Here is a 21,613-nt window from a genome sequence, read left to right as displayed (position 1 = left end):
AGGCACATGCCAACAGCATCATGGCCTGTATCAGGAACAGTGTGGCCAGGAGGACCAGAAAAGTGATTGCGCCACTGTCCTGGGCACTGATGAGGCTCCACCTTGAATCCTGTGTTCAGTTTTGGGCCCTTCATCATAAGAAGGACATTGAAATACTAGAGAGAGTGCAGAGGAGGTGATGAAGCTGGTGAAGGGTCTGGAGCACAAGTGTGATGAGGAGCAGTTCAGGGACTATTTAGCCTTGAGAACAGGATGCTGAGGGGAGACCTTCTCGCTGTTTACAACTACTTGAAAGGAGGTTGTAGCGTGGAGGGTGTTGGTCTCTTCTCCCAAGTAGCAAGTGGTAGGATGAGAGGAAATGGCCTCAAGTTGCACCAGGGGAGGTTCAGGTTGGATATTAGGAAAAATTTCTTCATGGAAAGGGTTGTCAGGCATTGGAACAGGCTGCCCAGGGCAGTGGTGGCGTCACTATCCCTGGAGGGGTTTAAAAGGCATTTAGATGAGGTTCTTAGGAACATGGTTTAGTGCTAGAGTTGGGTTATGGTTGGACTCGATGACCCCGAGGGTCTCTTCCAACTGAAATGATTCAATGATTCTATGTGGGGAGGTGGTGCAGAAAGAGTGTGTCATCAGACAAACTTCCATTTCTCAGGGTATGAGCTATAAATGCCACATGCAGACCCTAAGGTTGTCAAGTCCAGCTCTCGGGAGCTGATAAATGCAAGAATTAAACAGCCTGCACAACCACAATTCAGGCCTTTGTGCACATCAAATGTGATACGTCCTTTAATTATCTGATCACCTATCATTTGGAATTATTTTAATCCAGTGAATTGCTCTAGGCCACATTAACACACGCTGTTCAAACCACACACTGAATTCAACATTAATTTCCTTGTGAGGGCCTCTGTAATGCTTCAGCATCTGATCAATATTAATGCGTTTATCTTCACAGCGCTCCTGCGATATCGCCAGCTGGTGAACCGAGGCACGGAGAGATAAAGGCCAAAATGATCAAACGCACTTGCTAATTTTGGGTGCTTAATTTGCTACACTGGGGATCTGATCTTACAGAGCACTTGGCATTTCACGGCACTCAGTGTGCACAAAGCACAACTCCTGTTGACTTGTTCCTGCCCCGCAGTGCAAATCCAGCCCAAGTGTCCTACACAGGGCTGAAGGGATGGGAAGGAGACCTGCACAGGCAGCTCCTTCTCTGTGCAGCTGAATTCCCTGTGCTGAACTGTTCATAGCAAGGGAGAAATCCTCATGGGAGGGGAGGGGGAAACAAACAACAAACCAACCAAAGCCAAGTAAACCTGCATTGGCCAAATATGAGCCAGCAGTGTGGCCAAGAAGGCCAACAGCATCTGGGCTTGTATTAGGAATAGTGTGGCCAGCAGGACCAGGGCAGTGATTGTCCTCCTGTACTGGGCACTGGTGAGGCTGCACCTCAAATCCTGGGGTCAGTTTTGGGCCCATCATGTCAAGAAAGCCCTTGAGGTGCTGGAGCGAGTTCAGAGAAGGGAATGGAGCTGGGGAAGGGGCTGGAGCACAAGTGTGATGGGAACGGCTGAGGGACCTGGGGGGTTCAGCTGGAGAACAGGAGCTGAGGGGAGACCTTCTGATCTCTGAACTGCCTGAAAGGAGCTTGGAGCATGGAGGGGGTTGGTCTCTTCTCCCAAACAGCAAGCGATAGGACAAGAGGAAACGGCCTCAAGTTGCACTAGGAGACATTTATATTGGATATTAGGAAAATGTTCTTCATGGAAAGGGCTGTCAGGCATTGGAACAGGCTGCCCAGGGCAGCGGTGTAGTCACCATCCCGGGGAGTGTTTAAAAGATGTATAGATGAGGTTCTTAGGTACACGGTTTAGAGGTGGTCTTGGCTGTGTTAGCTTAATGATTGGGCTTGATGATCTTAAAGGTGTTTTCCAGCCTAAACATCTTGTGATTCTATGATGTTGAATTGGAAGTCTTTGGACAACTTCTTTTATGTTTTTGCAGCTTTTGAGTCCTTAACCTCATTACCCAATGTTCTTTCAAGGTAAACTTAGGACATGTAACATCCTAACTCATTGCTCCCCCCAGAAGCTAGGCATGCAAAGCCATGTCAGCCAAACTGAGCAGAGAAGGATCTGGTTCTCATTTTGACCAAAACTTGGCTCATTAGTGAGGCTCAGCCCATTGGATCCAGAGCCCAGACCTCTGCAGCTCAGGGACTGAGAAGAGACGTATGAGCAGGGTTTGTGTTACCCATGCAGCTCTTTAAAGCTACAAGACATGTTTGGCCAGTGATTTCATGCTGGGTGCTTTGCAGCTTGGAAACACCAAGATGTGGGACACCTGAGCTCAGCAGCAGGAATCGAGTGGGGTGTGTGTGGTTTTGCTTTCTGTAGCTCTTTCCGCTGGGAGCATCTCCTATCCTTCACCCCTCTATCCTGCCCATCTCTCATTTTCTCCCTGCTCTCCTCTCTGGCTCCTGTTGGCTTTCCCATTGCTACATCTATCTGCACCACTGTGTTACTCCTCTCTCTTCTGTTTTGGCAGCAACAGTTTTTTTCCCCCAGTTTTATGTGACCATGATTTATGACCCTGAATTTAAAGATTTATTGCAACATGCCGATGACATGGCAGACTCTCTAAGTGATGTGTTCAGCCTGGTTATTATTCTCTTAAATCCCATTTTTTTTCCATAGTGAAACAAGCTGCATCACTTTGTCCTCTAAGTTCCCAGGTTTATTCACATGAGAATAAAAACAGGGAAGAAAAGTCACAACTTAAGAACACAACTTAAACACAACACAACTTAAAGAAGTTGGCTGGCATCTCTGAACCTCAGGAGTAATATAAGCACCCGGGGGCTTAACCAAGCACCAGATGGTCTTCAGGCAACTGTTTGCATGCAGAAGATTCATGTCTCCATTGGCACTTGCTTATTCCGCTTTACTGACATGGTTTAAAAACCCTACGGCAATTTCATCTGCCTCCTCCCTGTCAGAAAAGCAGCGCAGGCAGCAGTCATCTATTATTTCATTTCCTTTGCATTCTATATGTTTTCAGACAATTTTTTAACCATCTAAAATGAGCAAAGGCCTTAGGTAGCATTGAAGAGCTTAAACTGATCTAAAGCTTTAACATGCTTAAAGGTGGTGTAAGGACATTGATTATATTTAACCCTAAAAAGAATGCAAACCACCCTGTATCTAAGACCTACAGAAGTCTCTTGTTTGGTGTGGATTGCTTTTTCTTTTCTTCACATGCATCCTCTTGATGTACAGATCAAGTCAAAGTCCCCTAAAATTGCTGGAAAGTCTTGAATTAGCCTAAAGGAGCATTGCTGTTGTGCAGTAGGTTCAGCCTACTACTGGGGGCATCTCTAGAGCTGAGATTATAATTTTCTGTACTAAACCTGAGGTGTCAAAACTAACCCGGAGAACATTAAAACCCAACTTTAAGCACTAGTTTCACCTGTGGTGAAAGCCTGAAACCTGTGGTCCCCTGTCAAAGTGCGCCCTTCAAACTGTGGTTCTTTTTAATCACTGTGCAGTGAAAGAAATATCAGTGAGCTTTGTTTTAAGTGATTTGCTCATTAAAATAAGCATTTAAATTTATCATAAAAAATAAGCATTTTTGTCTCTCTTTTTGGAGTAAACAATTCTTGTAATGTTAATTTTTTCATGACTCAGCATAGTACCTGAGAGGATTTCCTCCAGATTTCCAAATGGAAATTTTCCTTGGGTCAAAAGCTGGAGCTACAATGTTCCCACCCTTGAAAATGCCAAAAAATGCTGTGAATACATGAGAAAAAGAAAAAAAAGGCAACTATGGGGGTAATGTTTTTAATGCTGGTCAGATCTGTCTGGCCTCTAATAAATTCAAGAGAGTAACCTGTGCTGCTAAATTTGAAGATGCCTCGCTCTGGGGTTTTATTTCATCTTAGGCTCATCCTAGAGACAATGAAGCATCCGAGGTATCATTTTGCTTTGAATTGCTTGCCAGTCTCTACCCTCATCATCCATACTGTAGTTTGTGTGTGTATATAACTCTGCGTTTAAAAACAATCTACCTTCTCGCTAGGGCTGGCCCAACATTTTCTGTCACAAGCGGAAAAGCCACAATGTGAGGTTGCTACGTGGTAGGAAAGGCAGCAGAGAACAGCTGTGTGCTCAAGTGGTGTTTGCTTTGCATTCAGGCTGTTCTGGCTCAGATGCTGGAAGCTGCTGACTTGCAAACTGCAGCTTGTACGTCGCGTTTTAACCCAAAGCGTGGACATAGACGTGCGGGTGCTGCGACCCGGTCGGCCGAGCAACAGGCACGTTTCTGCTGTTCTTGCAGAAAAGCATCAATAGTGCTGATTTGTAGTTGGGAAGGGAGGTTATATTGCATGACCCAGAAATGATGCTGGGAAAGAGATCTGATATTATAGTATTTAAGCAGGAAAAAACTTGGAAGTGGAAACTTGGAAAGCAGATGCAACTCCTTTATTTATGCTCATTGTAATGTAGTTTGCATAGTGGCCATACTAAGAGCCAGCAGTGAGTGTGGCCGAGTGCAGCTGTAGCATATGTGAGCAAGCACAGCATCATTTCACAGAATCACAGACTCGACTGGGTTGGAAAAGACCTCAGAGCTCATCAAGTCCAACCCTTGGTCCAACTCCAGTCTATTGACTAGATCATGGCACTAAGTGACATGTCCAATCTCAGTTTTAAAACCTTCAGGGATGGTGAGTCCACCATGTCCCTGGGCAGCCATTCCAATGCCTGACCACTGTCTCTGGAAAGAATTTCTCTCTACTATCCAGCCTAAATTTTCCCTGGCAGAGTTTAAGCCCATGCCCCCTTGTCGTATTGCTAACTGCAATTGTCCTATTGCTAAGTGGAAGGGCTGAAGCGGTAAAAGTATAGTTTTAGATATTAATCCAAGAATCCTATAAGTTTGTTCTGCAATAGAATATCCCATATAGAAGTTAAATTTTAATTTCTCCCCTAAATTTCCAATATTTTCATAGGAGGCTTTATAAAAAAATTTGGAACCTCCACATCTCTGATATAAGGGTTTGGTTTGTGGTGCGTGACGGGGTGCACATGCAGTATATGTAGCTATTTCAAATGCACGTCAGCCACGTCTGCTCATTACCTGTTTTCTGATACCAACCCTTGGCAGAGCTGCAGAGCATGAGAGGTGCCACCGTGCAGCCACAGAAAGGGCCCAAATTGATGTTTCATTGGCAGTCTTAAATCTGGAATTTCTGCATGCTCCATTTTACCACTCTATCAATGTTCTTGTAATCTAGTTGTGTGTAATTAAACATTAAATACAGCCATACAGAGCCACGTAGCTGCAGCACTATATGCAGCCACTCCAGAGAACCTCTCATGTAAGAGTTTCATTTTTAAAAAATACCTGTTCTTCAAATAACTACAATAGTTCTGCAGGAGCTTGTCAGTCAAGCGAGATTACAGACTCCCTAAACTCAGCCTGACATGACAGACTGAAATTACTCTGAAAGGGCTGTCACGGTCTATTGTGCCAGTGGTCCTTGTCTAATGGGAGCATCTCATACAATTCTCATTAAAACTGTAATGGCTGCCGAGATTTCTGTATTACCAGTTACTTCAAATATGAGTTATTTTATCACCAAAAAAGCACATTCACATGATGCTAAAGGTGCAGGGAAAGCAAACTTAGATTTACAGGATGACATGTATCTATACCTTATGCAATTTTGATGCTGAGAAATTGCAGCATTGGCAAGGATTTGGGTAACTTTAAGTAAAATTTTTGCCTGCTGAAAGCAGGAATGGAAAAGCAGGAGATGCTGTCTGTGCAGTGAGATTTTTATGTGGTGCTGTAGGGACCAACGTGACTTCATAAATAATAGCGGTGGATGGCTTTGGTATGCCATAGCACCAAGACAAGTTATGGTGCTTGTCTTCTGGATGGATGGAGCTCTTTGGCCTCCAACACACTGGAGGTCAGGGCAGACGATCACATTTGCCCTTTCTGGCCTCAAACTCTCTCAGTCTTCTCCTGAAGGCAGGGGTTATGTTCAGTAACCCCATTCAGCACACCCAAATCACAGCATGGCATTTCTGATACCAAGCGATTTACATGTGAAAAAGATCACGGTAGCATGGGTTGAAGGGAAAGTTGTGCTTGAGTGTCAGCTGCACCTTTTTAGGTCAGTCACATCTTTTAATTTCCCAGGTATGCAGTGGCACGGAGAGTCTGCTTGGGGACTCCTGGTGACACTATCGTGGAGCAGGTCATAAGGATCATGGAATGAAAGAAATGCTGAGGAGAGCGAGAGGATGGAAATAAGTCAGCAGCAGAAGAAAGCTGTTCAAAGTGCACACCGTGACAGCACATAAGCACCCGTTGTAGAAAATCCCAAGCTGTTTGGGATGCCTGTGTGGCTCGACAGCCACCAAAGCACCAAATTAAAGGGATGCAGTAATAAATCGCAGGAGCTGGCACACACAAAGCCAGGTGGCTCTGTCCAGCAGAGGGTAGCATTGCCCAAACCCCCCAGCCTGTTCTCCAAGTTTACACCTTCCCGCACCTTTGAACTCCCACCTCCCCCACATCCTCTTTGAGCTGAGAGTCCCAGCTCAGCCCAGACCCAGGGAAAACCTCACAGGCTGGTACCTTGTACATTCTGCTCATTAATTAGGAGAAACCTCGAAAATCAGCTTTGAAAGTAGAATTTTGAGGAGTCTGTTAAAGGACACAATGCATGTTAAACAGTTATGTGCATACAATCACATCTATTTTTAAGTAAATGTTATTTAGCTGTTTGTATTAGGATTTGTTTTCAGGCATCTGATTTGACGGTCAGGTTTGGAGCTGCCTCTGAGGCACGGGAGTGCCTGTACCTCCTGGCAGCGAGGCACCTAACTTGGGTGCCCCAAAGGAATTGCACTTTCTTAGCGTCTTAAATGTTCTGAAACGGAAGCCCAGAGATATTAACTGTAAATGCATCTGGGTTAGTCTAGCCTGTAATTTTCTCTGGTGAATCTGTGCATCAGAGCTTAGCCGGTGCTTGATGCGACGGCACTAGAGGTCTCAGTGTCGCCGAGGAAAAAAAACCCAAACCTGCTTTTAGCAATAATTTCAGCGGGGCCAAGCGTGTGTGTGTGCGGTGCCGATGTTGGGGCGGCCACGGGGCTGCGAGGCGCCCATCGCCCTGCGTCTGGGCTTGGGGGTGCCCCTGGTGTGGGGGTGACCCTGGGGTGGGGGTGACCCTGGTGGGTGTGTGCCCCTCGCTTTGCCGGGGGAAGCGCTGGGTAGTGGTGGCCCTTGCGTAGGGTGAATTTTTGCATCGCAGGAGTGTGCGTGGGGCAGGAGGGCACCGCATCCCGCCCGACCAGGCAGCACAGCCGCTTGTAGTGTGTCTTTTTAATTTTCTGCTTTCCTTTTTTTTTTTTTTCTTCTTGGCTTTCCCTCCCCTCCCGTTTGACGTGCGCGGTTTTGGTGCAATGCGAATTATCTCCAGTCATTCAGTCAGGAGGGGCAGCGCCAGGCAGCAGAGCAGCGGCAGGGCTGCCTCCTCCTCCTCCTGCCTCTTCCTCCTCCTCTTCCTCCTCCTCCCATTGCCATAACAACCGCGCACAGCCGCTGCACCCGGTGCCGGCGGGGCCGCTCCGCACCGCGCCCGGGAGGCTGAGCATCCCACGGGGCCCCGCACGGGTGGGGTGGGAAGGGAAACTGTGACCTCCCTACAAAAAAACAAACCGAAACAAAACAAACAACAAAAAGGGACTTTTTTCGCAGGGTGGGTTTATTAGGGACCAAAGTGACCCCAAGCCAGGCGCGGAAGGAAGGAGGGACCGGACAGCCCCGCGAGTGACTCCGCGGAGGAGGGAGAGGAGAGAAAAGGAGGGGGGGGGTGTGTGTGGAGGGGTAGAGAAAGTTGGGAGGAAATAGCCCAGGAAAAGTGACACGCGAGGAGCGCGGAGGAAATAAAAGCGGCGGCGGGCAGGAAGTGTGAGGAGGAGGAAGGGGAGAAGAAGAAGGAGGAGGAGGAGGAGGAAGAAGCAGCAGCAGCAGCAGCAGCAGCAGCGGCAGCGGCAGCAGCAGCAGCTGCCGCGGCAGAAGAGAAAGCAAAAGCCGGACGCCGGGTCGGTGCCGCCCGGCATCCTTGGGGCTGCGCGGCCATGGCCCGGGAGAACGGGGACGGCGGCGGCTCTTGGAAGAAGCAAGCGGAGGACATCAAGAAGATCTTCGAGTTCAAGGAGACGCTGGGGACGTAGGTGGCGGGGAGCGGTGGAGGGAGAGGGGGGGACTGTCCCTTCTGCGAGGGGATGCGCGGGTGCGTGCGTGGGGGTGCGTGTATTTTCGCGTGTGCAGCCATGCGTGCCGCTCCGCGATCTGCTCGTCCATCCCGGCAAGAAGTCGGGGGGATCTGGAAACACGGAGGAAAATAGAACTGTGGGGAAGGCGCTGGGCTGACACCTCCCCCCACCCCAATACATATATTCCCCCCAAACCCTGTGCTTTATAAAATTCACACAGTGAGGAGGTGGGGAAACGGTTTTTCTTCATAGTGCAACTGTAAATAAACGCAGTCTGACTCGCACGCTTTCCCCTAAAGCCGACGGCTGTGTCTGTTCGTGGACAGACGAGCAGAAATAATTGGAGTGGATTGGATGTGTTTGAGCTACGCTGCTTAACTGTTGTTGCGGTTTATTTCTGTTATTTATAGTGGCGGGGCATAAAGATTAGTAAAACGTTCGAGTTTTGGGGTTTTATTTTTCTTCAGAAGGCTGAGAATAAACATGCGCAGATGGTGCAAGGGAGCGGGGTGGGGGATGATGCTTTTTTGGCTGAGCAAAGAGTTTTATTTTTGCTAAAACAAATTTTCACTTATTGGATATTGTAGGGTTGGAGAGTCGGGAGTGCTGAAAGAGGTCAGCATATGGGCTGCTGTATATATGTACAGTGTAATTGAATTTCAGTTGTATCGGAAGTGCTCTTCATTGCTGTGTCCCCCCTTCCCTTGCTTTAATTACAACTTTAAGCATGTCTCCAAACGAAGCATCGTTAATCTCAAGTAGCGCTTGTCATACTCCGCGTGCCACTTCCAAAATACGGTTGAACAAGTTTCGACTGTAATATTTCAGTTTCTTTCTGCTTCCAAGGGAGGGCTCTCTATAAACAGAGTATTTCTGGTTCACGGGCTCGCTGATTTCCTATGAAAAACTGGGTAAGAATGAGGCTGGTCATGCAATATGGAGGTGGGTCAGGCAGCTCTGTTGCGACGAGCTGGTAGCGTAGCCCTCGGAAAACCTCTGACTTAGCAAATGAAATTAATGTTTGCCCCGGTCTTTGAAGAAGCAAAGCGCAGCGTAAGAACTCAGCGTTACAGTGTGTTCTCATTGCCCTCACTGAGTCTTTGTGGTCAGAATAGTGTGCAGGGGGAGACGTGTCTCTGCTTGTCACCTCAGGGGTGCAGTTCCCTCCCTGAGCGAAAGGGTGTTGGGGAGAAAAGTCTTAATGCAAAGAGACTCGTTAGGGCTGCAGGACAGTTTGCTGTGGTTTCCTTTACACAACTGTCTCTCATCTTCCTGGTTGTTTTGTATGAAGCCACCTACAAGGGTTAAGTTGTGTCACTCAAGGGGTCCAGGAAGAATAAGTTTTGTGGCCTTGATCTGTATCACACTTCCGTCAATGGGAGTAGTTAGAGGTCCCCAGGAACGTGAAGCTGGTCAGAGTTACTAGTTATTAGGCTGGCTGTTGCAAATGAAATTCGTTTAATATGACCAGTTAGTGTCTCAAACTATTAACCACTGTTTGAGCCTCACAGTTTGGTTAGTAAGTCCTTTGTGATTAGCGTGGAAGCTGTAAACTTCTTAAGCTTAACAGTTCTAGAAAGCTTTAGAAAATTAAAATAACGGGATTACAAACCTGGGCCTGTATAAAGAAAATGGAGATGTTTTCTTTTCCAGACGTAAGCATATCAATTATGAAAGTATGTTCATTTAACTGCCTACACAACAGTTCCCTTCTTGTCGTGCATTCCTTAATTTCGAAGAGCAGGCTGATAATTAAAGATCCAAATCTGAGTTTTGGTTCTGTCCTTGGCTGCCCACCAGCGCAGCACCTGCAGTTCCTACCAGCTCTGGTGTGACTTACCAGGGTGTGAAACTCCTGAAACATTTAGACTATCACTGTGTGAATCATTAAAGTACTTGTTCCGTTCCCACTGAAGGTTTGTTTGTTCACCAGCTCCAGCAGCAGGTACGCAGGGTGCGGGAGTCCAAATGAAAAGACACATTCTTAGTTATTGATAGAAAAGTACTTAAATAGGAATTAAGTAATTAAGTCTAAATACCTTTAGAGCATCTGGACACAAATGCTTTCCTCTGGCATCATTTAGGATCAGAGATAAAATCTCATTTGATCCCTCCTGTGCTGTAATGTTGAACCGTGTTGGGCGTCCATCAGTTATCTCACCATCTAATAGATTTTTCTCTAGCGTGGATGGGTTTGGAGTGACAAACTTGGTTTCTCAGATGAGGAGCAATGGATTAGCGTACTAGCTCTATTTTGCATTTCTCTGCCACCTTCCATTTCAGGATGCCAAAGTGCTAAAATCACTTTTAATGGAAAAGCAGCTTTTTTGCATGCAGCAGTGTTAACTGCCTGTGGTAAAACTGGTTAGAGAACGAAAAGTATTAAACCCCCAAATCAGGGAGGAAAGTGAAATAGAAGCTTTAAATTTATTTTAAGTGTATTGCTTTGAGAATGTTAAATCTGTGTGTATACTGTGTTAATGATTTTTTTTCCTGAAAGGAGGCTTTCGTCTGAATAAAAGCTTTTCAGCAGATCTTTAACATGGGAGAGTTGAAATTGCTGGAATTATTAAAATGATCCTAACTCGGTTAATCATTCTATCATTTGGGCTTCAAGGAATCTCTAATGAGTACCCAGCTCTCTCTTCCAGAGCTGGAATGAATTATTTACATGCCCCTGCAAATCATGTCCAGCCACAATGATACTGAAATAAGCATCCTGAATTGGACATCACCTCCAGGTGTAAGGAAGGAGCATTTCCCATCCAAATAATTGTTTTCTTCCATAGCTGAGGTCTGTTGTCCGCTCAGTGCTCTTGGGCAATAGTGTTTTCCTAAAGAAGCGACCATCAGTGCAGAGGCTGGATCAGATGGTACCCAAACCTGTGTTTACCCTGGTCGGTATTTACAGTCTCTATGTAAGTGCGATTTTACCTTGTAGCTGCAACATCTTGGGTGTGCCAAGGTGTCAACAAAATATTTTGGTGATGTTAATCAAGAAAACATGGCATGTACATGCAATATAAATATATAAAATAAGTTTTAATGTATTGCTATATATAAAAAATATGTAATGGTCCTGATCCATTCTTGAGCTGTCTCAGTTTGGCTGGTCCGTATGTGACAGTGGTGACATGGTGGTGAACCATTCTCTGTACCTGCGGGTTCCAGGGGCACCTCTTCTTGAAACTGGGCCTGTTCACTGCTGAGCCACTGAAAGTGAAGTTACAGATCTTGAAAAAGTAGCTAGGAAAAAATACACAAGGTAAATCAAGGTTAAAATGAAATCATAGCAGCTGGCCAGATCCTCAGCTGATGTGATTTAGGGTTCCTTCCAAGTGAAGGCGGGTAGGCTTGAGGAAAGAAGAGGGTCTGACTATCTGCTTATCTTTTAAAATTTCCACAAATTCACCTATTGTAGCTCTGATCAACTCACAGGTCTGTCTGGAGAGGGGGATTTCTGCCCCAGCAAGTTTCACATTACCAGGAATCCGATAAGAAGATGACTGATCACTCAAATATCATTTTTTCTCCATATCTAAATGACATTATGTTTGAGGCATTTTAAAACTCAGATTTTGGCATTCTAAGAGGTAATGAGATACACCATGTCATCCACCAGCCAAAGAGGAAAGCCTACAGTCATTTGGTCTGTCTGACTGGATCAGCCCTGCATTTCTGTCTCTCATTAGGCCTTATTGACATTAGAGTTATTATGAAGTTATCATGGCTAGAAAGGCTCAGGCTTAGTAACTATGGAAATACTGGTGCTGCCCTTAAAAATAAGGTGTTAGATTCCTTAAAGATTAATAATGATAGCATAGGGGGTTGCATGGATATAGCCATAACGTAGTAGGAGCTGAGTGGGAAGGCAAATATGCTTCATTATGTGTCCAGTAGCTCCCTAAAATATAGTATGGGGTAAACTTACAGGCTGTTCTGCTTTTTACCATAATTTTGGGTTCATCTGTGTCCTGTGTCTCTTCCATACTCTTATGTCATATGATGGGCTCCTGACACTCTTCATGACTCTTCTACACACCCATATGTGCTTGTTTGTTATGTGAAATGCAATCACTCCATGTCCTGCTCTCACTTCTATTTTCTTCCTCGCCTCCACCCCCTCTCTGTTACAAACTCTTATGCACTGTCTACTGTGGTTTTGTCCTCTTGCGTCCTTCATAGTGTCTTCTCCTGCATGCAGTCTCCCACTGACACTCAGGCTTTTCATGGACGGGTCCACCTCATGCCTCCAACCATCTGTTGCTGGTTGCTCAGACCTCCATGGGGGACCAGGCTGGTGGAGGTTATGTGCCTCAGGCCAGGCAGTCAGCCTTTACTTCCACCATTGAGAAGACACTGGTGGTAAGGACAGGTCCTGGTGGAGGTGCCCCATGGCTGCTCACTTTCAGGTACTATCCGAGCTCCCATTTGGGTAGGATTGGAAGAGGGTGCTTGAGCTTTTTTCCCCCTGTTTTTGCACAGCGCTCAGCACAATCTGATCCTTGCCTAGGCCAAAACTCAATATTGCCGCTAATGAGGACCTCAGTATAACTAGTGCCAACTCCACAACTGCTCTTTGTGCAGATGTGAGCTGGAGGCAAGGCACGCCGAACAATATCGGTATTTTTTGTGAGCCACAGAGGTAGCTCACACCCTGAAGATCACAACAAGCAAAACCTGGAGGGTCTGGAGACCTGGTGGCGAGGCAGTGGATGAACCCAACTCTTTGGAGTCCCATAGTAATCCTTTAACCAAAAATCCATTCTTCCCATCACAGCCACAACACAGTGGGTGTGAGAACCGCCTTCTCCTGCCATCTGGAGCAGCCTGTCTGCTTCCTTCACCCTCCGTCTGCTTCCACATAGCAGCTGAAATAAGCTCTTCATGTATTTTTTGGTTCTTTTTCTTCTCTATGACTGACCTCAATTATTTTTGTTGCCCATCACACACAATTCTGACTACATGCAGAATATTGGTCAGAGTTTCTTAAGCCTTTCAAGCATCCAAGGATACAATTTATGTTGAATAAAGTTGTATTGTTTTGGTTTGCTTGACAATAACAAGCATTTATAATAGGATTCTGTATTTATTGCCAGTGATGGTATTCACTTAACCGGTGAGTCATAGTTTATATTCATGATTACTTAATAGGAGCTAATTTTCTAGTCATTTTAGATAGCAAGAAAACAAGTTGGGACTAAATGGGTACTGTTAGTAAACAGGTAATGAGAAAGGAGGGATAAAAAGTTCCTTGGGGCAGCGATCTGTCATATTTGTTGGAATTCAAACCACCTTGTATTACAGCACTTTTCTGTAAATAATAATTAACGTCGATAACAATAATTTGCAAACATGTGTGTGATTGGGCTTTTTTTGATTGACAAATAGCAATCAGAGTATTTATCTTTTCTAGCAATCATACGGTTCCTTAAAATCTCTCTATCAAATCTTAACACTGATATGTTTTTTCGTTATCTGACTTGGCGGCTCCTATAATTTTCCTCTGAATGTTGTGCCAATCATTTTTAAAAAATCAAACTATAAATAACAGATTGTTAATAAACTTTTCAAGGTCCTTCACTGATATTTTCATGTTGAAAGCTGTGTATTTAGTTTTATGCCAGCATTACTCACCAAACAGATTGTATGAGGTTAAATTAAAATAATACTTTTTAGCAGAATTTTTTGGCTGAGTTAAAAAGATATATATATATTTATATATATATAAACACTGGATGTGCTAAGGAAAAGCTACTGGGAAGCGCTTTTTTGGATCTGAGTGTGGAACAGCTGAGCACGGGGCTGGAGATCCTCTGGGACAATAGATCGCTGATTTTGCTTTGTCTTCTCCTGGGCAATACTGTATGTCACATTCCAAACATCAACAGCTTTGGACAACTGGACTGCAGAACCACAAAGATAGTTCTTAAAGTACCTTTTCCAAGGGTTGAAAGAGAAGAAGCAGCATGTGAGAGAAAACATGTGGTATCCTTAGATGTATTGAGGATTTATTTTGATTTTTGTATATTCACAATTGGAGATAAACTGAGCAGCTTCAGTCTGGTTATGGTTTTCAGGGGGAACAAAAGGGAGGTGCTTTCAGTGATGCAAATGAACATGAACATTTACCAGCAGTGCCAACAGGGTGGGTGCCACTGTGGCGTCTCTCTCCCAGACCCTTTGCATTTGCGCTCTTTGCATTTGCCATACTTTAGGTTGAATGTTTGAAGGTAAGTTTTGGGTGTTTTTTCAAGCCTGAGCACCCAAAATTTGGGAATTACATCTGAAGCTCCGTTGTCAGAGTACAGAGGACCTCAAAATTTAATCTATGGCTGGTAACAGAGAGGTCAGGAACTGTGGAAAGTCTGGGAGCCTTTAATCTCTGTGTTTTGTTTTGGCGAGGGTTGATGCAGCAGTTTGGACAAAACACGTCAGGAGGGTAATACAACCCTTGTTCATTGGTGGGGCATGAAGGTTTGCAGGTCTTCCCAGGAGCTCCAAACAAAGGGTTCCCCAGGCATGGCAGGTTGGTACCACCTGGTGCTGCAGAGTCTTTCTGCAATGTTGATGTGTTTGAGCTGAACGCTGTGGTTAAAACCCGCCTGCTGCCCCAATGGCACATTTGAGAAATGCAGCCACCCTTCTCCCACCAGCCACATTACCAATTGCACAAACGGCCAAGCTTTGGACAATAGCATAGAATAAAACAGTGTAGCCCCTCATGTTTATTTTTGCAAAGGCTGAAAAGCTGATGTGTATTTGAGGGTTGGACACGAGCAAGTGAAATATGAAGGGTTTAAAACATTAAGGGGTTTTATTACTATGCCTTTTATTGGCCCCAAATGAGATTGGGCTCTGTTGTACTAGGAATATTACAAACACCAGAGGGAAAGACTGTTCGTACCCTGAAGAATTTATAACCTAAATAAATAAGACAAAAATGCTAACCCTGTTTTGTTAAAGATGGGAACAACTCAGAGATGAGCCCGAATCTTAACTCCAGCTTTATGCAATGGACCATCCTGCTTTTAATAGCAGCCAACATGTCAGCAGCAGCATCTTCAAAATGTATTTATTTGTATGTGATTCACCCTGGGTCTTCCAATATAATTAGTTTTAACTAGTAAAGGTTTGAAGATGCAAGGCACTGCCTGTATGCTGTCGGTATCAGTGTGAACGCTTTATTGCTGTGTTGTCTCACAGATGCTCAGAGGAATCGAGTTCTTCCCAGAGCTATAAAGAGCTGGAGCAGACCCGGCGGTTCTTGGGGCGATGTGGGATTGCTCCCAGCAGGATCCCATCCTCCCGTCCCAGTTTGGATAATTCAAGGGACCAGGCTTCAACTTTCCAGCCAGACTCATTAGCTGTGACCCTGCCATCCCCCCTGTGATGGGCAAGGGCTGAAATCATAGAATCATAGAATCAATTTGGATCATCAAGTCCAACCATAAGCATAACCTAACTCCAGCACTAAACCATGTCCCTAAGGACTTCGTTTAAACACCTCCAGGGATGGTGACTCTGCCACTGCCCTGGGCAGCCTGTTCCAAATGAGGGAAGCTGTTGGAAGAAAAACTGTGGAAAAAATGAAACTACACAGAAATACCAAAAAAACATAGTGAGGAACCGGGTGGGGAGAGAAAAGCACTTAGAGGATTTACAGCCACGTGGAAAACTCCTCTGGGGAAGGCACAGGCTGATAATTGAATTCAGCCGTAGCTGTCAGAGACTGCCAGAGCATCCCTGAATAATCCTTCACTGTTAAACTGAGCTGGCTTGGAGATTTCCTCCCACTGCTCACTCTTGTCTTCTGCTGCCTCTGAGCATACATCAGTCAGTGCAATATGCCCAGCCATGGAGCCTGCAGCGTGTCGGGAATCCCAGGCACAGCGGAGTGCTCGGTGTGCGCTGTCAGTGGCAGGGGATGCTGTGAATGTATGAAACTTGTTTTGTGCTCCTTACTCTGTTTTCTTGCACGGTACCCAAACAAATCCGAAGGCTTTGTCTTTTACTTCAGGACATTTTGTAGACGGGGCCTGAGATATCTAAAAGATGCTCTGTGATCATTGTCAGCCTCACACCTCTGCATTAATGGGATTTCTTGCCATAGGGTTGTAATTAATTTGTTCAACAAAATATTTTGAGAAGATCTGACACTGTTGAGCTTCTCCATGGGCTGATGATGATCATGGTTAAAAACACCACCTCCTTCTCTGAGACCAAGACACAGTGTTTTGAGACACCTTCTCTAGCATAATTACATAGCAACCTGAATATTATGAAGCAAACAAGCTCTCCCTCACAACATAAAATGCTCCCAAATGTGAAAAAGCAACCACAAAACAATGCAAAAACTTCTACTAGAAGACTGCTGCACTTGGGCCCTTCTTTAGGGAGAGAAGAGGGAGGCAAATAACATTTAACTTTCTAGCCAATTTGCTTGATGCACCATGAGAAGATGCCTAGATAAAAACATTTATGGAGCAGACTCCATCAGCCAAATTACCCAGACACTGAGGGAGGAGTAATTTAGAAAGAAGGGAAATGCCTTATGTCACAAAGTTGACTTATGGCTTATACTTTTTAGGAAGCAGGTTATATGATTAGATATTGGAGGAGAAGGTGCCAAGAAACGAGCAGAAAAGAGCAGGGTTCTCAAAGGCACGTAGGCACAGGACACACAGGTGCTTCAGGGAGGCTTCTGCTCTTGGGTGCATTAAGGTGTAGCTGGAGTAATTTTACTGACTAATTTTCCTGACTGTAGCTGTGTAATTTATATAATGGACATAAATCCTGTGCTCTTAAGAGAGAGACCCTGAAAAAAAAATCTCACAGAGCTTTGTAGAAAAGTCCATTGAATGAGTTTCTCTGATGAATCTTACATTTTTCATGGAAAGAAGTGATTCTAGGATTCTTAACCGACAGCTGAGATGATTTGTGCCCAGAAAGAAAACCTGTGCCCTCCTGGCACTGCTGAAAGAGAATATAACGAGTACTAAAGCTGAAAGCAGACTTGTTCTGCAGGTGAGTGGAGCTGCACTGGGGCAAAACCAAAAGGGAAAGGTCTGGGGCAAATCAGAGCAATGGGATTCACGTACAGATAAATGCCAAGAAAGACGAGCCTAAATGGGATGCTTTTAGCTTAATTGACTCCAGAGACAGGTAGGTCCCTCTGCTTGTTAATGAGCTATACAACTGCAAAAATTCATAGACACGTGTCCTTTGGACAGGATAGCTTGTGTGCTGCACCAGGCAACAATTAATCATTGTCAATCAAGGGCCAATAAAATGACTGGCAGCTTCAGTGCCAGTGTTTGCTCTGGAGATGTTGTGATGCCATGACATCTTCATCTTGCATTGCCATGTGGTTATGATGAAGGTGTAGGAGCTCTTTATATACATACAAATAAATAGTGTCTATGTGTATATAATGTGTATAAACACACACATTAAAATACTATTTATATAGTGATATACAGTGATACATAGTACTAGTGTCTTGCCACACAGCATGTTGTTCGGCTTTATTAATAAACACATAGAGAATTACCTGTGTCATTTGATAAAAACTGTTTAAGAACATTGTAAATATGATTAATTTATTCTGTAGTTGGAATTTCTCTTCATATTTGGGTTACATTTAGGTGAAGGCAGAAGAGTCATGCCTGTTTATATCACCTAAGCTTTGTTATCCTTAAATAAGGATCTAGCCCAAAATGCAGAATGAGGCTATCCACAGACATGAGGAGGTATTTGTCCTTGGATGCAGACTGGCTTTAGCTCATTTCTAAATGCCTCTGTCTGTGCAGTGACTTCCTGACAGATGTTTTTGTGACGCCTCGTTGTGTCCTTCCATCTACTGAGATAAGACTTGGGTACAGGCAATGGTTGTGTGTTTCTGCTCTTGTTCATCAGTCAGTTGCTTTCAGCGATGCAAGGAGGACAGTGGCTTTTCCCCACCCTGTCACCTTTGACAGAGATGACTTTGGTCGTGCTCCACATCTCCTCAAATATGTGGTGTTTGACCTTGCCTAGTTTGTGACCAGAGACCATGGAAAGATCTCAAAGGTGGGAGGTCTTGACTTTTTGGTGCCCGAGATCCCCTACAGCCCATTTCTGAAACACTTTCGGTAGCTCCTCCTAAATACTAGACGGAAAATACTCACTTTGCCTAAAACAGGAACTGTGTGGCGCCCACTTGTTCATTAGCTCATGGAGGAGAACCCAATGAAGTAAGAAGTGAGCACGATGGTGCTTCCTTCTCTTCTTCTCCATCTCTGTGTTGCCCCTGCTATGCTGAATCACCACTCTGTCCCCCATCCAAACCCCACACGAACCCCTCCGGTGGGTGCAATGCTGTAGTTGAGTTCTGCAGGTGTACACAGCTGGGAAGCACATCTGGAAGACAGCACAGTGTCTTCCTTTGGGTCAGCTGGGGACTTTGTTTAGATAAAACAACCTCCATGTAGGGAAATGAAGGCAGCGTGCAGCAGATGGGGTGTATTAGAGCTTTTTGGGTGCAAACTTGACCTCAGCAAATGGAGGGTGGATTAACCAACATTGTGCCTGGTGTCAGGTTTGTCTCAGCCTGTTAGGGATTTCCCTTTGTAGACGGGGTGGTTGAAGCATCTTCACTAACCACATTTAACTCTGGTCTACACCATTGCCCACAGGGTAATGGCAACTGCTTGTTACCCTCTTCTACAGCACAGTTACAAGTTGCAAAGTTGCGTTGATTAAAAATCTGTTGTGCCAATGTCATTTTAGTGGGGGGTGCATTAGTTTTTGTAATCAATTCCCTTTTCTGCTTTTTTAAAGCAATAAGCTGAGGGACAAAACTGTGGCTTAGATAACTCTAGTACTTCAACAGTCAAGGCAAAATAAGAAAGAGAGGGAGACTGGTAGTAAAAATACTTAAAAAACAGTTTTGGCTTTGGAAGGCACCTGTAAAATGTCTTCCTAGATGTCTCCTTGTTTGTTGGCTTAGTGCTCCCGATAGACCTTCCTGAAGTCAGAGGGTAGCACACAAAAGCACACCAGGCCTGTTTCTCTTCTGATTTTCTTTTCTCTTAAACCATTTGTAGCAGCACAAAGCGACTGTGAAATTCAGCCTTTGATGTGCACAGCTTGGAGGTTTCCCTTTGGTAGTCAAGAAAAGCCCGCGCTACTCAGCAGCGCTGGAACAGCCGCATTTTGTACTTCTTACGCTCAGGTTGCGAACGGCTATATCAAGTTTACAAGGCTGTGGAGGAACAGGTTGCAATTCCAGGACAGAAGAGGAAGGGGCTGAGCACGTCCCAGGGGCCGGTTCGCATCTTCTGCCAGCCCAGTTGTTTGCCGGGATGTGCTGTGAATTTATTTAACAAAACGATAGTGGTTTAAAAATAGTCCTGCAAAAAGGGAGGTGGGGGAAGGGGACAGATAGTACAAGAAGTTTTAGTTCTTTTCATTCCATAGTCTCTATAAATCAGCAGGGAAGTCAGCTGCGTTTTTTTTCCCTTCTGTCTTGCATAGTTAAAAAATCATCAGCCACTACACTGAAATGGTTTGCAAGAGCCACTTCGCCAGGAACCGTTTCTGACTGAGAACAATAAAAATTTAGTAGATGCCAGGTTGAACTGACGTGTCAGTGGTTGCTGAATTCAACTTAAGAGCTGTAAATGGAGCCAATCATCATTTCTTAATGAGATACATGAGAGGAAAGAATCACAATGCTTGAATAATCTGTCACATCTCTATCAGCACTGCTTAAGAGTTTGTTCAATGGTTTGACAAGGTAACATGACAAAATCAATTTACAAAGCAGATTAAATACAAATATGCAGGGTTTTTTTTTCCCCTCTTCCACCAGGAGTGTAATTCTTAAAGCCTTATGTTTTTTATCCTTACAATTGCTGCCCAGTCATCTGTTTTCAGTGCTACTGCTTGCAGTCCTGCACGGCCCATGGTGACATAATTCACCAGATCATTTGTCATTTATCCATCTCGGTTCTAATAAGACTGTCGTCTGGGCCTTGGCAAAAATGAACGATGCATTGCTCTGATATACAGTGTTGGTATGTTTTTCACTTAGTGCTATGGGTTTATTTTTCTGGGGTCCTTAAGGAAACCTGGCCCTCAGCCCTTATTAATGCTTCATGTAAATCTTTTTGAATATTTTGTTTGGCAGCAAACGTAGGAGAAGCTCGATATGAGTTCCCTAGGAGCTAAATAACAAGTGTACACGGAGGTGATACAATCGCCTATTATAACATCAGACCGTTCATCACGTTGCAGCAGACTGTGATTGAAATGGTCCCATCTCTGTTTGTAGTGACAGGTATTTGTAACCACCGATAACAACAAGTTACAGGGACCATCGCAGTGGACACTAAATGTCATCTTTGGCAGCAGATGTTCATTGTTTTTACCCTTTTCTTCCATGAATGAGTCCCTGTCCTTCAAATGTGCTTGAGTAGCATGGTGTAATGAAGCTGTGGCACAGAAGAGATTATTTTTTCCCCCATGAAATGTTTGCATGTCTCATCTTCTCTGTGAGAAACTCCAGAATATAAGATTTTTGTTCCCCGTACAAGTAATTTTGGGATTCCCTCAGTCCATTTGTGTTCTATATAGTTTGTGAGATGCTATCAACATACCTTGCTTCATATCTCGTTAATGCCTCTAACTTTGTATGTCACCAGGTTCTCAACAGAGATGTTGTAAACAGCTCTTAGGAAATGGTGAGCATCTTTATTTTTGTTTCAGGCGAGGTAACAGGGTTCCCAGCAGCACTTTAAATATGCCAGAGGACTGTGTCATGGAGGAGAACAGCGTTTCTTAACTTATCGTTGCCATATGACTCCCATTACAACAGTTTCTGAGCAAATCGCAGACCTTACAAAATCTGTGATACTGAAAACTCGTATGCTTATATTTTTGCTACATTTATGCATGACATATGGACTTCAAGTATCTGGTTACTCAGTTTCTGCTCAACATCTTGTATTTTCCGGTGACTGTTGAAGAATCTGAATACGTATGGTATTTTCTTATCTATTATTGGTGTTGCTGCCGTCTTTATCTTGTGGTTTGTTGGCTAACTGTCAGATACTCCTGGCTTCATTAAGAAACAGATGTACAGGTCTACACTTTGTTTTTGTAGCTGCACTTTTGACATATTGTAAATGTCCTTAATTGAATTTGTGCAGGATACTACCATCTGCTGGCATCTGTTTCTGCTTTGGCTCTTTCTGAATACTTGTGTGTATTGTGGTCTATAAGGACAAATTAGAGAGTTTCAGCAAGATATTAGGTCAAGTTTTTTCCCT

General features: G+C 44.5%; 1 protein-coding gene across 3 annotated transcripts in view; it reads left to right on the top strand.

Annotated features, from left to right (window-relative positions):
* The first annotated feature begins 7,516 nt into the window (after window positions 1–7,516).
* Window positions 7,517–21,613, top strand: part of CAMK1D (calcium/calmodulin dependent protein kinase ID) — a 237,155-nt gene continuing 223,058 nt past the window's right edge. Inside the window, exon 1 of one of the 3 annotated variants that reach the window (XM_065049282.1) lies at window positions 7,517–8,254. In XM_065049282.1, the coding sequence (XP_064905354.1) occupies window positions 8,163–8,254 (92 nt within the window). In that variant the 5' untranslated portion in view covers window positions 7,517–8,162. The remainder of the gene's footprint in view (window positions 8,255–21,613) is intronic. The other 2 variants (XM_021298229.2, XM_005510296.4) reach the window with 2 other exon arrangements.

The sequence above is a fragment of the Columba livia genome, chromosome 1 (genome assembly GCF_036013475.1).
Source record: "Columba livia isolate bColLiv1 breed racing homer chromosome 1, bColLiv1.pat.W.v2, whole genome shotgun sequence".
Taxonomy (NCBI): Eukaryota; Metazoa; Chordata; class Aves; order Columbiformes; family Columbidae; genus Columba; species Columba livia.
The sequence above is the reverse complement of the archived record's forward strand: the minus strand, read 5'-3'. Positions and strand labels throughout refer to the sequence as shown.